This window comes from Channa argus, chromosome 4 (assembly GCF_033026475.1).
Source record: "Channa argus isolate prfri chromosome 4, Channa argus male v1.0, whole genome shotgun sequence".
Lineage (NCBI taxonomy): Eukaryota > Metazoa > Chordata > Actinopteri > Anabantiformes > Channidae > Channa > Channa argus.
The window spans coordinates 27,283,933-27,300,186 of NC_090200.1; the positions used below are offsets into that span (position 1 = coordinate 27,283,933).

Sequence of the window (16,254 nt, forward strand, 5' to 3'; positions counted from 1 at the left end):
AACCCTTTGAAATTATCTGCAATTAGGTTTGAATAAAATATGATCAGAACAAGTGCAAATGATTTAAACAAATAACACACAAATCATTAGTTTGTTCTTGTGTCCATCTTGGATACATCACTCAAACACTAAGTGTAGGTTAGAAAAACTATATCTAGCTAAATGACATCAACAAAACTGGAGTCTTAACTAATGAAACTAAATAGGAGTTTAAACTTTTTTTGTGATTAATTGTACACAAATATTTTCCCAACAAAAAATAATATTAACTTTATAAACAGAATGGAAGATGTGATTATGGGCACATCATGGTAAATGGTTCATGAAACATGATTTGCATGGCTCTGTTACACCAAAGAAACATCACTGTTTGTCAGAAAGCACCTTGGCAATACACCACATCACTGAGAAAATGTGTACTTTTGGATTGGATGGGCAACTGTGGCACAGGAAGGTAGAGCGGTTGTCCACCAATCTCACAGTTGTTGGTTCAATCCCCACCTCCTCCAGTCACATGTTGAAGTGTCCTTGAGAAAGACACTGAACCCCAACTTAGTTGCTCCTGGTGAGTGTTGGCCCCCATCGGTTTATGAGTGTGTGTTTGATTGTGAGTGTGAATGGCTGAATGAGAAGCAGTGTAAAGTGCTTTGAGTGCCAATAGGTAGAAAAGCGCTATATAAGTGCAGACCATTTACAATTTTACCATTGATGAAACTAAAAAAATTGTTTGGGAGTGTGTGTGTGTGTGTGTGTGTGTGTGTGTGTGTGTGTGTGGTAATAAGGGCACGGTAATGATCAGCTTCATGAAAACCTCATCCTGACAGTGAAGTACGGTGGAAGTAGCATCGTGATTTGGGGCTGCTTTGCTGCCTCAGTACCCAGATAGCTTCTTCACGAATTCTCAATTTTATTGTAGTATCTCAGAAGATATGTCAGGGCGGATTCTCCACCAGCTGAAAGCTCACATATCTATATTCCAAGTATTTATTGTCAGAATCAAATGAATTTAACTATACTACTATATGGAGGTTACTGTGGAGGTTTGAGGAAGGTGTTTAGAAATAGTCAGCGAATGCAGAATATGTTAGATTTTGATTGGTTATAGTTTACTGTGGAGGACTGGACAAAGTTTATTATTAAGCTTGTCTCACCTATTCATGGCAGTACCAGTTTTTCATCGGGATTGCATGGAAACCATATTAAACAATTATTTTTTTAGAAAAACATTTAACAAGCTAAAGAGGTGATAGAGAGACTCCAGCTAGTTATGAAAGGTTACAAAACATCGTGACAACAGTAGAAGTGCTGTCTTGGTCTATATGAGTATTTATTCCATTTTGTGTGTGTGTGTGTGTGTGTGTGTGTGTTTGTGTGTGTGTGTGTGTGTGTGTGTGTGTGTGTGTGTGTGTGTGTGTGTACGCATATGCCTGCCTTTATGAAAGACTGCACATTTCTCAAGCCTGTTGTTATCTGCACTGTTTTTTGAGCATACAGAAGTCAGTGTTATTTTGTCTTCTAAATTCTGTAGCACTTAAGTCAGAGATATAAGAATAGCTGCAGAAAAGCAGCTCATCCTGCTGGGAACAGAGAACTGCTCTTTTTTTCTAGACCTAATGCATGTTCATGTGTGTTTTTCATGTGGGACCATGTATATCGTGTGTGTGTGTGTGTGTGTGTGTGTGTGTGTGTGTTTTCTGTGGACAATCTGTATATGTCCAGGCCTCTAGTCTCGGGAATAGCATAAGATATACATAGACGTCTGAATTATGGCACTGGCATGCAAATACATGCCGCAATGCTTTCTTGTCACTCAAAACCCACCATCTCCCAGGGCTTTCTTTCGCTATTGTAATTGTGAGCTGGTTTGTTGTAAGCAATAAGGAGTGTTTGAAGTCTCAGGCCATTGATAACATAGTCCTCAAGAAAAATACATTTTATTCTTTCCTTTGGAGGCCGATTATCAGAATATGTAGAACAAGGTTCCTATGGTGAATTGTTCATATTAAAGTTCTTTAGTTGTTGTTGTGTGGGTTTTTTTTGTTTGGTTTTGTTTGGTTTTTGGTCTAACATGTACAGGTTCTTAGCAAATGTGAAAAATGTGAAATAATAAGTGTTAAAGTGTTGTTACCCATTTCAGTGGTATAATCTCTTAATTCCTTCCCTATCCTCATTTACCCAATGTCTTTACATCTCTACTCCTCTGTTCCCCTTCTGTCCCTTTTTAAGTCCTCCCACTGTCTCCCTCCTGTTTCTGTTTTCTTTCCTTTTCTAGCCTTTGTTTCTTTTCCCCCCTCTATAAATCATAACTGCTACTGTCAGTAGCGTAGCTTTTTAATCTATCTACCCACTGTTGATATTCTTAATAAAGATGTCTCTTACCCTCCCTTTTATGTTTATTTCCTCCCATCCAGCTGGGAGAAGCGAGTGGACCAGCGAGGCAGATTCTACTATGTGGACCACAACACCAGAACCACCACATGGCAACGGCCTACAGCTGAGTCAGTGCGTAACTACCAGCAGTGGCAGAGCCAGCGCAGCCAGCTGCAGGGCGCCATGCACCAGTTTAGCCAGCGCTTCCTCTATCAGGTACTTCAGGCCATCACTAGCCAGGTTTACATGCAGAGTATGCATGTAAATGAGATACAGAGGCGTGACTACTGTGGAGTCAATATGTGATTTATATTTGTTGAATTACAGTGAAAAGAGACATCTCTGTCTATAATGGTGTATAACCCTGATTTTTAGAAAAAGCTGATTCTGCAGGGAAGAGGCACTGGTTAGCCACCTTTTAGTGAAATTCAGATTTTGTGAAAACCTTGTTTAAAAGACTGACGATGTGCAGTGTGGATACAGGTTAGTAGCTGTAAAGTTACTTTTAAATTAACTATAAAGCAAAGAAGGGACAGACTAAACTGTTAAACCATGGTGTGAAATTACAAAGGACTCCCAATTATTTACACCTTTTATAGTCTTTAATTTAATCCTGTTGTGTTAAAAACAGGAGTCTAGTATTAGTTTGATTTAATTTCCCTGTACCATGAACGGGTGGCAAATTAATAATCACTCAGTGTTAAACAGGATACTGTGGTCCTGGAGTAGGAATGTAATGTTTAAAATGAAGCAATCCTGGGATTTATAGGAGAAAGTAAAAAAGGCAGACAGACTTCTTTTTAGATTAGTCATGGAAAACTGTACAAGGTTTTTTTTTTTTTTGTATCAAGCTGCAAAAACATGGCACATCCTGCTATGCGTAGCTCAGTTGGTAAAGGCAGTCGTCCACGGACCACAGGGTCAGTGGTTCGCTCCCCGTTCCCGGCTGTATGTTGAAGTGTCTCTGGGCAAGACAGTTAACCCCTAACAGCCCATTCCCATCACCAGCTGTGCAGTACCGGTCCAAGCCCGGTAGTAATTGGGGAGGGTTGCGTCAGGAAGGGCATCCGGCGTAAATACTGTCCCAAATCAACATGCGGACATGATCCGCTGTGTTGACCCTGATCTCACGGGATAATCCGAAAGGACACACATCCTGCTATGTGACTGTAGTGCATGCATATGCTAATATGAGGCAGCCCTAAAACCAGCCTCAAGTTGCAGTGTTTTATCTCATTTTACAGCTGTCTATCAACAATGATCACTGCTTTTCTTCTAATTTCAGTTTGATTTCCATCTCTTTACCTCTTTAGCTGTTGCTACCATTGCGTTTTGTAATTCCCCACTTCTTCTACTGTTTATTTCAAGGTAGCCAAAAGAATTAAACACATCCTTTGCAGCTGATGACAAACAATATTTTTTTACTGTACAGTTATGCAGTTATCTTTGTGATTCTGACTTGTTTAAACTTCACAAAAGTATAATTACAAAAAAAGACTAGTTTTGGACAGTCTTCCCTTACATTTGTCAATGTGCTTGTAAGCTGTCTAGTCTCAGTTTTGTCTCTAAAATGTAGAGATGCTGCATAGAACTCCTTGTTCTAATTTTATTGGTCAGATTGAAATACAGCGCTTCACTTTGTTTACACATTGCCACAAATGCACAGTGGGATTGACGGCAATTCATACATTCTTTTTGAGTTTGATGAGCACTTTACGGCGCACGTTACAGTTGACTTGCCTACTAACTGTCAAAAGGTCTCAGCTATAGGGAGGAATTAAAGAAGTAAATTAAAACTTGTCTTAGTAAATTCCCAATTGAGGTTCCCTGACAGTCGCCATTGCCTTAGTGAAGCAGCCAAGGTCAGACTGCAGCCAGACAGTAAGACCCAAGTGACTAAAATAACAAAGATCTCTCAATGCACTATTAGTGAAACCTCAGAGTATTTAGCAGCTACTGTTTCACTGCATCATTTCTTCAAAACCTCTTATCTTTCAATCATTTTATCAATAAACCATCATTCTGTTTCTCCCTTTTGTAACTTTGTTTTTACACATTTTGATATTTTCCTCCCTCCCACCCATTGTCTTACGTTATTTCAACCTGCAGCTGCTGTTGTCAGTGTCATTTGAAAAACAACTGAAATTATAAGAAGCAGTTTATTACTTAGTTTAACCAAAGTATTCACTGAGTTTTGTTTTTTTTTCTTCACAGCTTACTGTTGCAGTCGGTCATTTAACTTTGAACATTAATACTCATCTGACATTTTGGCAGTTACAAGTACATGCATCAGAGAAACAGACCTCCTTTGTGAAGAACATCAGAACTTTAAGTTAACTTAAAACATTAACAGGTGTTGAGGTCTGTTACTGATTTATTGTCCACTGGCATTTACAGTAGCTCTTGGCAGTTGAAAACATAAGGCTCCTGGTCATATTATTACTCTGTTTATTTTGCTGATTGTGACACCAGTTTTGTTACTGTTACTGAGGTGGTCTTATAGTAATGCTTTATTATAGTAATAATTCATTTAAAGTATTGAAATCCTGTTAATATGTTGTCATCAGAAAATAAAAGGTAAAGATCTGACAACAAAAATTTGAACACACCACAAAGGCTCCAGCCAATGACCAACTAGCATGGGCAGAACATACAATACACAAAGGCCCCTGCAGGCTGAATGAGATTTGAACTGGGGACCTTCTAGCTCCAGCACTAACCACTCCCTCACCATACTGCCAGCCACCACAACCAGCCTTAAAAAAAAAAGTAAAAATCATCATCAAAAAAATGAAAAAACAAAGAACTTTGTGGGAGAAACAAATGTACAGGCCAAATGCAGCAAAAAGACAAAAGAATGCACGGAAAAAAGTATTACTCTGAAATAGGATTTAAAAAAATAAATATAAGGTCACAATCTGCAAAAAAGAAGAAACTTATTCCATTGTTTTCTGTCTTACGTTTGTTTCACTTACTTACAAGACCGTAGATAAAATAACCAAGTTGTAGCTAAGTGATTCCTTCAGTATTGCAGCAAAATACATAACCTAGTTATTCTCTGCATAAATGCATCTGAACACATTCTATTTGCATTAAAAAGCCCAGTACTTATTTCTGTCAGTTAAGCTTTTATTACTTTCATTTTAAGTGGATCTCATGCAGCATCATGCCAGCTCATAGCAGTGATGACTATTTGATGTATTGTTTTTCCTGTATTTGACATAAGCTGTTTTACTTTAGCCTGAGTGTGATATTTAATGATTATTAACCAGGTTCCCCTGCATCTAAGTTTTTCCAGGGATCTAAGATTTTATGTGTGATGTACAAATAATTGAACAATGAAAAATTCACAATGGGACACAGACATTGAGTTAATGTGAGCTGGGTCCCCTTTCTCCCCCAGTGTGTGTGAGAAAAGCCAATAGGCTGGTCTGCCATGCATGTTGATAGTACACTACACGGTCTTGGAATGCCCATAGTGCTGATAGCAGTGACTATTTATGGCCCCAGTGTGTGTGAACAAGGAAACGCATACAAAAAAGCTCATAGTTTTACTATGAACACATATACTAGAGTGTAACTAACACATAGTAGTATATAGTATATATGTGTGTGTGTGTGTGTGTGTGTGTGTGTGTGGATTTTCTATAAAAAGTAATTACTCCCAAATAATGACTTAAAAAAATATGTCAGAAACAATTATCATCCTCCCCTACTATTAAAACACAGCATGTCAATTTGTGTGTGTGTGTGTGTGTGTGTGTGTGTGTGTGTGTGTGTGTGTGTGTGTGTGTTCACAGGGCTGCAATGTTGAGGTCAGGTGCCACATTTTTTTGGTAACACATGATAACTTAAGGGGGTCAGGACACCAGTCATTCTCTTAAATGACCATGGTGCTTTAGCAAATACATGTGTGTACACACACAAACACTGTGCAAAATTGCGTCTGTGAAAACTCCTTAACACAATCACTAAAGTTTGAGAGTTTTTGTACCTTAGTTAACACACAGGTTCTTGCAGAAACACATACACACACACACACACACACACACACACACAGACAACACAAACGTTTTAGCTACAGTCTGTGTGTGTGGAGTAATTGCAGCTCGTTAGGAAACCCGGAGTGCAGCCTCAGAGTCATTAAGAGATGTTTCCGGCTCTCCCCTCTCCTCCCCCCTTTCTCTCATATCCAGTAGTCCTCCTTTCCTTCAACTAATTTCTATCCTTTCACCCAACTCTCACACACCCTAATTGTTTTTTCTTGTCTTTTCAAATAACTTCGGCCTTTCTCCCTCTCTTTTTTGTTTTTACTACTCACATCAGCCTCCAGCCCTCTCCCCTCACCTTCCCTCAATTGCTTCCTTCTTCCTAACCTCACCAGCCCCATCCCCCCCACTCCCTCACTGACATTAGGTCCATTCTCACTGGAACAAGGATCCTTAACAACACCACCTGAATCAACCCTGTGTTTTATCACTTGCAGCCGTGAACAGAAAACTCACACATGTCCACTTGGTTGCATGTCACACTCACTTGTGTTTACAGACAAGCCATTAGTGATCATATTTCTATAGAGCACTTTTGTAGGTGGTTTACTTCATGAAAGGACAATGAACAGAACATAGGTAAACCACACTGATGCTGGTTGTGTTAACACGTTTTCAAAAAGTAATATAAATTCTTTTAAGCCAGTGATACTTGTTAGTTTTATGGCAGAAACCTATTTTGTATCAGTTTCTTTATCTGTGTTTATCTGTGTTAAATTTGTTGGATTATAGAAAGAGTCTCAGATTATATGCTGCAACATTAATGTGTGGTAAAGTTCACGCATTTATTTAGTCAGCACTTTTCCCTCTTTACACTAAGCTAAAAAAATGGCATAATGTTGCCCCAGTGTTGATTTTTAGAAAGCTGTTTGGGGTCTTAGTTATAGAGCCATGGTGCTTCATGTGAAGTCTAGGAGCCATGTAACACCCATGTTAGAAATACAGTGCGTATCTGAACTGCTGTCAAAACATTGGGTTAGCGTTGTTGATCGGCTTTTGATCATCTTGCAAATCTACAACATGATTCAGAGTCAAGGAAAATTGTTATTCAACATATTCAAAATTACTTTCACTGATTTGGTAGGAATTCAGGTTCATGCATTCAACATGTTTGTGCAGTAAGACACATGTTAGAAGGCAAACAGCTGGGGGGGTTGGAGTAAGAATCCGACTAGATTGGATAAAGCTAAACATCATACCACATTACTTTTTGTGGCTACAAAAAAGTAGCCAAAAAGTGACTACATTCTTCCAAACACTTGCATGTTGTAGCAGTCCTTTGAGAATCCACGCCTTGTTGCAGAAACCCAAAGCTATCATAAGTATAATTATTAACCTGTTGGATATAATGCACAACAGCTTTGCTTTAGTTTGCATGATGTAATAATGCATTTTTTTGTTTAGTTTACATAGAAGGTCTACAATGACTTTTCCGTGCCAGTACCTTTCCTGCCACACATAGGAATTGCTGGGCTCTTATGATGCTGTAGTTCTGGAGGTGTGTCCTGTTAAGCATGTTTATTTAGATGCTACTGTATGCTTCTAAACTGTCTGTCAGTGCCAGACTGACCAACAACTGCTAGTAATTTCTTTTTAAAATTTATTTTTCTGTCCCAGAAAGTCATTGACAATAAATGGTATGTCACTGGGCCAGAGACTTGTCTTGTGTATGAACACACTATAATTTAGGATGGTGAAGCCTCAGATAGGCACAGTAATCCTGCCAGAAATTGGCAGTGTAAGGGCTTTTAAGACCTGCACTTTTCCCTGGTTCCTATTTTTTCACTTATTGCAACATACTGGGATCATATCTCTTGACCACATCCCACTTTTTGACTTGTACCCCTGTGGGGAGTTGCGTTATAATTTGAAAATGTCTTAATTATATTATAGTAGCAACTCATTTTGTCCGTTAAAGACTTTTTATAGAGGTTACCTGATGAATTCTTCCTTCTTTTGTGATGGTAAAGTGAATGTGTTGGATAAATTGGCTTGGACCAAACGATTCATCATCTTTAGCTTTAGAAAAACACTTCAGTGTTTTTTTTAGTGTTTTTAGACATTTTATAATGCAAATAATTGGGTAACAAAAAAACAAATCAGACAAAATAAGTTGTGCAACCCTTCTAACTCCACCTGTGGTTAAAATCTTACAGTATATCGAGATAATTTGTCACACAGGTGCAAGTGTCTTCAAAAACCGCTCAGTCACATACCTCAATGTTATTGGTTCAGGTCAAAATACAAAAATATTGAGCAAGATTTGTAAATGAACAACTTTGTTGTGTGCACCCGGAAAGCAGGCATCACTTAATACTAAATACTAGAGCAAAAGCAAACATGTTTCAAACTTCTTCAGCCAGAACCTGCATTTCTCTAACACATGGTCAGGTCACTAATGAACTCACTGACCTTAAGTTTTTCAACTTGTTTTGCCTCTCTGCTCCCTTAAGATGTGCAAAACAAGTTGTGAGTCCTTTTTGCTGCACATATGTAACCTAACTTTGTTTAATCTTGTATCTTCTGTTAAAGTGTTTAAAAAGTGAACAGCTAAAATCTCCATTTTCACCTGTGGTCTCTGGCCGTGAATCAGGCCTTTATGGGATTTTTCTTCTAGATCTATAACACCTAAACTTTATTTTACTAGTTTCTTCCAACAAACTGCTTTTTTCCCTCTCTTCCTGGCTTGTTTCCCCAGTTTCTCTTTTCTTTTCTCTTGCTCTGGCCTCGCTGTGTCTGGAAGCTGCTGAGGAGCTAAATGGTCAGAGCCAGAATGAAGTCATCATGTCTTTATATCATTATATTCTCCTTTTACCTTTTTTAGTCACAGAAAAGCCATAAGGGTGGGGCGCAGGGGCATAGATTGGCTGTCGATGGAGCGAAAAACACACACACACACACACACCCTTTAACCCTGTTGCAGTATGTGCCCACTCTTGCTCCTCCGGCAGGGCCCAGTCCTTTCCATCCCGACTCCCTCACAGTTTCCATGACTGAGCTACTTTAAATGGGCACAGTCATATTTCTCTTAAGGAAATGCTGCGTAAAGTGACGTTGACATTTGGTGGATAATTCTCCACTTTATGACTTCTCAGGAAATAATCATCACTTTTTGTGCTGCAGTAAGTCTCAGTCAGAAAACTCTTTGAAGGCCTACCAACTTTTTTAGGTTTTGATTCTTTTCACATCATTGCAGCCAACAAAGGACAACAAGCACTACCTGTGCTGCCAAAACCACCCATTAATAGACAGTGAAGCAACCCCAATTCAAAAAAATGCATGGATTTGCAAGTCTTATCAACACATATTTTATTCACAATATAACATAAACATATCAGATGCTGAAACTGAGACATTTTACCATTTCATGGAAAATCTTAGCTCATTTTGAATTTGATGGCAGCAACACTCAAAAAAAGGTAAAAAAAAAACACATCTCAAAAAAGTTGGAACAAGGGCAACAAAAGGCTGCAAAAGTAATTGCTGCAAATAAAAAAACAAGTGGAGGAGCCTTTGACAGCTAACTAGGTTAATTGGCAACAGGTCAGCGACATGACTGGGTATAAAAGGAGCATTTCAGTGAGGCGGCACCTCTCCAATGTAAAAATGGGCAGAGGGTTACCAATCTGCAACAAACTGCATCTAAAAATGTGGAACAATTACAAAAAAAATTTCCTCAATGTAAAATTGCACAGATTTGAAGATCGCACAATGTACACTATATAAAAGATTCAGAGAATTAGGAAAAACCTGCGCAAGGGACAAGGCTGACGGTCAAAACTAGATGTGATCATCAGGCCCTCAGGCGGCACTGCATTAAAAACAGGCATGATTCTCTACTGGACATCACTGCATGGGCTCAGGAACACTTCCAGAAATTACTGTCTGTGAAAGCAGTTCACAGTGCAATCCACAAATGTAAGTTTAAGCTTTACCATGCAAAGAAGAAGCCATATGTCAACATGATCCAGAAATGCCGCCAAGTTTTTTGGGGGGCCAAATCTTATTTAAAATAGTCTGAAGCAAAATGGAAAACTGTTCTTTGGTCAGATGAATAAAAATTTCAAATTCCTTCTGGAAAACATGGACGCCGTGTCCTGCAGGCTAAAGACGAGAGAGACCATCCAGCTTGTTATCAGCAGACAGTGCAAAAGCCTGCATCACTGATGGTTTGGGGGGGCATTCGTGCCTATGGTATGGGCAACTTTCACATCTGGAAAGACACCATCAATGCTGAAAACTACACAGAGGTTTTAAAAACGAACAATGTCTCTTTCAGGGAAAGCCTTTCATATTTCATGGGGACAATGATGAACCGCATACTGCATCCATCACAACAGCATGGCTTCCCAGGAAAAGAGTCCAGATGCTGAACTGGCCTGCTTGCAGTCCAGACCTTTCACCAATAGAAACTATTTATTGCATCATAAAATTAAAAACAAAATCAAACAACAAAGGTACATAACTGTTGAGCAGCTAGAAGCCTGCATCAGACAAGAATGGAACAACATTCCTCTCCTAAACTCCAGCAACTGGTCTCTTCACCTCCCAGACATTTACAGACAGCTGTTAAAAGAAGATGGAATGCTACACAATGGTAAACATCCCCTGTTCTAACTTTTTGAGATGTGTTACTGCCATCAAATTCAAAATGAGCCAACATTTTCCACAAAATGCTAAATATATAGATCGCAAACGTTTTCTTTTCTGCAGCATTAACAAGGGGAACATATTGTCATTAGCAGAACCATTTCTCTGCATGGCGATGCAGGTAATGCTGTTGAAGTTGTTTGTGTCACACCTAAGCAAACATGTTTTAGCATAAAAACCCATCAGTGGTTGTTAATTCCCAACAAGCATCTTTTCAGTTACTTTTCCACTCGAGATGATATATGCATGTGTGTTTGTGTATATTCCAGCGTATGAACATACACACTGACTGAATGTTTGCCACACGGACAAACTTTCCACACAATGATGCACAGACACATGTACTCACGCACAGTTTTTTTTCTCTCTGTGCGTGAGTGCAGGCTGAGTAAACCCCACTGCAGTTTCCAGGCTCAGGGTGAATAAAGATGCCTTTTGTCAGGCCCAGGGTGGGTTGGGGCGGCGGGTGATGAGGCGTGGTGGGTGGGGCGGGTGGGTGTAGGAGGGGAGGTGTTCGGTCTGGAACAAGCATGAATGTCCCCTCAGTTCTCTCAGACATAGCACTTTCCTGCCTACTTTCACAGCAGTGCTCGAAGAGAGCAAGAGAAAGGAGGAGGTGGAGGGCCTCAGGGTGTAGAAGAGAGGGGTGCCAGGGTGGAGGAGGTGGGGGCTGGGAGGTAGGGTGTGTTTGAGGAGGTGAGCGGGAAGCTGGGGGGGGTGGGGCTTGCATCCAGCCAGTGAGCTCATTGGAACAGCGTTGTTGTTTTATCCTCCTACTGAGCATGTAGTTGTTGGAAGACATACAAGCAGCCGGACGAGCAGCTCCCTCAGTTGCCCCTCATCGCTGCAGCAGAGAGGAGCCACCCCCTCCACTTTCTGCGCTTCACACATGCATGCACACACACAGGAGCCTGACTCAAAAGTATCCTCAGTGAGACACTGAGACTTTATTTCCCGCATCCGAATTTTGGAACTGAGTGAGTTTCTTCTTTTTCATTGTCATCTGCAACTGTTTTTCTTCTTTTCTGCACTTTTTGGGGTTGTTTTCCCCCCTAAATCTTTCCTTACTTTCACACAGCAAGGAGAGACCTAAGCAACAAAATTTCACACTGTGCTGTGCAACAAGGACAAACACTTAAAGACAGCAGGATGAAGACAGAGGCAGAAAGGTGTCCTAACTGGATTTGTTTTATGTCTCTCTGCTTATCCCTCAGCCGTCCGGTGCTCTGGTAGAAAATGACCCTCTCGGCGCACTGCCTCCTGGATGGGGTAAGTTTGCAGAAAACATTCCTTGTACAGAAACTTCAGGAGTTTAAAAAAAACAGTGAGTTGAGCTAAGTTAAAATTTGGTCCCAGTCCATTCTCTTCTGTCTGGCAGAGCTGTAAATTTGGTGAGTCAGGACTGGATTTTTCAGTCTAAACCTGCAACTCTCACCAGTTTCATAGCTGTTTTTAATGACTCCTGCCAGTAGTCAGCAGTGAAGCAATGCACTTTGACAAGATACAAAGACCGGCTCTTTGATTTTGTCAAAGTCATTAATAATGTGTTTTTATTCTTGCAGGCAGATATAAGAGAGTGCGGTTTGCTGCACCTAACAGAACCTGTGCACCTTTTGACAATTTTAAGCCTATATCCAACATTAGTAACCATGCTGGTTGTGTGGCTTTTGCTGTTTGTTTGAGGATATTTGCAGCCCACAGTGAGCAGATCAGTTGTTGATGGATTGATAATGAGGAAAATTTGGATTTCTTTTGATTACTGTGCTCATGTTATCCTAATTTATCACTGTACATATTCCATTTACTCAGTCCACATTAATAATAAGAATTTTTATGATGCAACATTTTCCCAAACAAGTAACGCAATCCTTGCAGAATCATGTCACACACACATTCATTCATAAGCGAACACTGCTGGCAGCTCACGGCCCACCAACATTTTCAGACTTAATCACACAGACACACACTCACATGCACCCTCATATCACTACCCACGATGCCTTTTCAACATGTTGCAGTACGTCAAGATGGAGGAAAGAAAGGAGTAAGGAAAAGGGACAGTGGCAAATGAAAGAGTAGTCCAGGGATTGGTGGTAAACTTGATTTTTATAGTGGAGGGGGGTGGAGTGAGTCAAGGAGCATTGGTAAGAGCTGCAATGTGAGCACCACTGTTTCTAGGCCCTCCACACACTTCTGTTAATGAGAAAAAGATGTCAGAGTGATGGTGGGAGGAGGATGGGGCACCAGCTACTCTCTTGAAACCAGTGGTGTGCAACACACAAATGCACACACACACAAAAAGCTTTTTACAAATCTTCCAAATACCATTCTGTATAAAAAAAAAATCATCTTCTTTTTTTTTTTTTTTTACAAAGAGGAAATCAGGGTTACTATTTTTTGTGTGGTCAGTTTTTTATTTTTTTTAAATCAGAAGTCTCCACTCCACATACTTGCATACCAGCACACATTCAGTACGCACTTTACCTTGGTGAGATATTCAGTTGGGCCTCAGTGAAATACCACACAAACATGCTGGTTTTCTCGCACTATGATGCAATTCTCTCTCTCTCTCTCTCTCTGCCTCACTCTCACTCTCACTCTCTCTCACTACTGTAAGTTTGTAAAAGTGGTCCCACTTGTGCCGCTACTTTTAATCGTGCCATCTCGTTCCATTTGTGTCTACAGAGAAGCGCCAGGACAATGGAAGAGTGTACTTCGTCAACCATAACACACGGACGACTCAGTGGGACGATCCACGGACCCAAGGGTGAGACTTCAAGCTTGAAAAAGTGCTAATGCATGTGCATGTGTCTGCTTGCTTGTTAGATTGTACATCGCTTTGGGTGTTTGTACAGAAAATATAGAATCGTCGTACACAGTTTACTATGACAACAGAGTGGATCCTACATTTATGATATAATCAGATATATAAACATGTTTCCCACTGTTTCGAAATGTCCGGGAATATAATGGGATTATAAAGAGTGGTGTTTGGAAGGAGGAAAATATGACCCATTTTTGTAAGGTTCAGGGTAAGTTTACAACAACGCGTTAAACTTTATTTTACTGATTACCTCATTCGTACTGAAAACAAACTCACTGCAATTTCTACATGCGTGGGAACCATAGCTGAACTGTAGTTTTTATCACTGTTCCCAAACTCCAGAGGGATTTGGAGACTTACTTTTTTCAATCTGATCACTTTTCTTTCATCACCTTCTATTTTGTTGTCATTTAAACAATTCCAGAGATTTAAAATTATTTTCCTCTCACCTCAGCCACTAAAATGTAACCCATACCTTTTTACCAACCACTACGTTATTACAACGTCCCAGTTTTTTTTTTTTTGTCCGTGCAGTTTATCTTCATCTTTCTTCGTGACAACATAAGAGCAAGTTGGGCATGTGGTTACTTGGCCCAGGTCATGCCTCTCATTTATTAACTTTACATTAGAGTCACATTGAGAAACTTAGACTATGATTAGGCAGCGCTTGCTGTCTTAAAGATATTTCCACACTTTTCAAACACTGGTCCAACCATCTGGAATACAAAAAATGTTTTTCTATTTCTGAAGCTGTGCTTCTTTTTTGTGATCCAAACAAAAGTGATGGCTGCAAATGACATGTCCTTGCGTATATTGTAAATTTTATTATTAATTCCAGTAGTTGAAGAAGTACTTTAATGTAAAAGTAGCAGTGTCACTGTATAGAATTAATGCTACACAATGGTTAGTTTCAAATGGTACTGGTAAAATTACCAAAAAAAAAAAAACATATTTAGCAGAATGCCTCGTTTGACATTAATGCTAATATTCGCTTATAATTATTGATTTATTCATAATATGAAGCCTATTTTAACAACCTTATACACTTTTTAGATGATTAGATGTTTTGAATCTAAATAATTTGAATTTCTTTATGCACTGCTTGGTATCTTGTGAATTTCACACTGGGGATCAATAAAGTCTTTAGATTATTCTTCTTTTAGTTTGAATAATTTAATTCAGAAATATATTATAAGTAACAATAGTTATATCATAGTTTTTGCCTCTAACAGCTAGGGAAGTTGAAGTATGAAGTAGCAGATAATAGAAATACTAATTAAAGTAGAAAACCCTAAGAAACTTACTTTACAGTGCTTAAACAAATCGACTTACTTTTCACCACCTTAGTGTTACTTTTTATTATTTTGTTTTTTAATACAAAAACAAACAATTGCAAAATAACCAAAGACGCATTTTATGTAATGTTCAGCTACAAGTGTTTGAGGATTGAGGTCTGATGTTGGCCCATAATAGTGGTGTCCAGTGTTTCAAAGCATTTTGAAGAAGTCAAAACCTGCTTTAGACTAAACTCCACAAAGGCATGGCCGCTGCAGGTTTTGCTTTCGTCTCCAGACCTTTATTTAAAGACACCAGTTTGGAGGGAGGCGTGTTAGTTTCATCCCCAGGACAGGGCCCCTCCGGCTGCGACCGTGCTCACTGCCCCCTCTCCCTGTTGCAGGATGATCAAGGAGCACCCCCTGCCCCCGGGCTGGGAGATGAAGTACACCGCAGAGGGAGTCCGATATTTTGTGGACCACAACTTGCGCACCACCACCTTTAAAGACCCTCGACCCGGGTTTGAGTCAGGGTAAATATTGTCTGCCCTTCCTCCCAAACCTGCTTTTTATAGAAAATAATTTAACTATGTCAGAGACTGAGGCAAAAACTACTTTAACACTTTTTAAATCATTGCACAGTGATTTTGATTACGTCTGACAGCACAGTACATGCATTGCAGATGCTATTGCGTGAAAACCTTAAAGCGTCATGGAAAAAGGTCAAAATTGTACTTTTAACTTAACTACATCATCATCATTATTGAGACCATCGTCTACACATTGTCTTTATTTCTTTGCCTGTTTTTAAGCATTTTAGGCAGAAACCAATTCAAAGTCCCAGATTTAACAGTAAAACTCCTCTTTTCGCCCATCAACATGTTCATGCTACTGAACCACACACACACACACACACACACACACACACACACACACACACACACACCCCTCTTCTCTCAGGCTATGGATGACTGCCCTGAAGCGGTCTCAAATCTCACTGCAAAGTCACGAGAATGTGCAGATGTGCGACAGCAGATCCACTGCAGACTGCACTGCTGTGTGTGTGTATATGTGTGTACACACTAGT

The 16,254-nt window shown here is 39.7% G+C and overlaps 1 protein-coding gene across 4 annotated transcripts in view; it reads left to right on the top strand.

Annotated features, from left to right (window-relative positions):
* The window catches only part of wwp2 (WW domain containing E3 ubiquitin protein ligase 2), a 50,754-nt gene that overhangs the window by 23,689 nt on the left and 10,811 nt on the right, over positions 1 to 16,254 (top strand). For 2 of the 4 annotated variants that reach the window (XM_067503041.1, XM_067503042.1), the window contains exons 10-13: positions 2,412 to 2,586; positions 12,284 to 12,338; positions 13,755 to 13,836; positions 15,572 to 15,700. In XM_067503041.1, coding sequence (XP_067359142.1) covers positions 2,412 to 2,586; positions 12,284 to 12,338; positions 13,755 to 13,836; positions 15,572 to 15,700 — 441 coding nt within the window. Of the gene's footprint in view, positions 1 to 2,411; positions 2,587 to 11,866; positions 12,047 to 12,283; positions 12,339 to 13,754; positions 13,837 to 15,571; positions 15,701 to 16,254 lie in introns of those variants that run through there. The other 2 variants (XM_067503044.1, XM_067503043.1) reach the window with 2 other exon arrangements.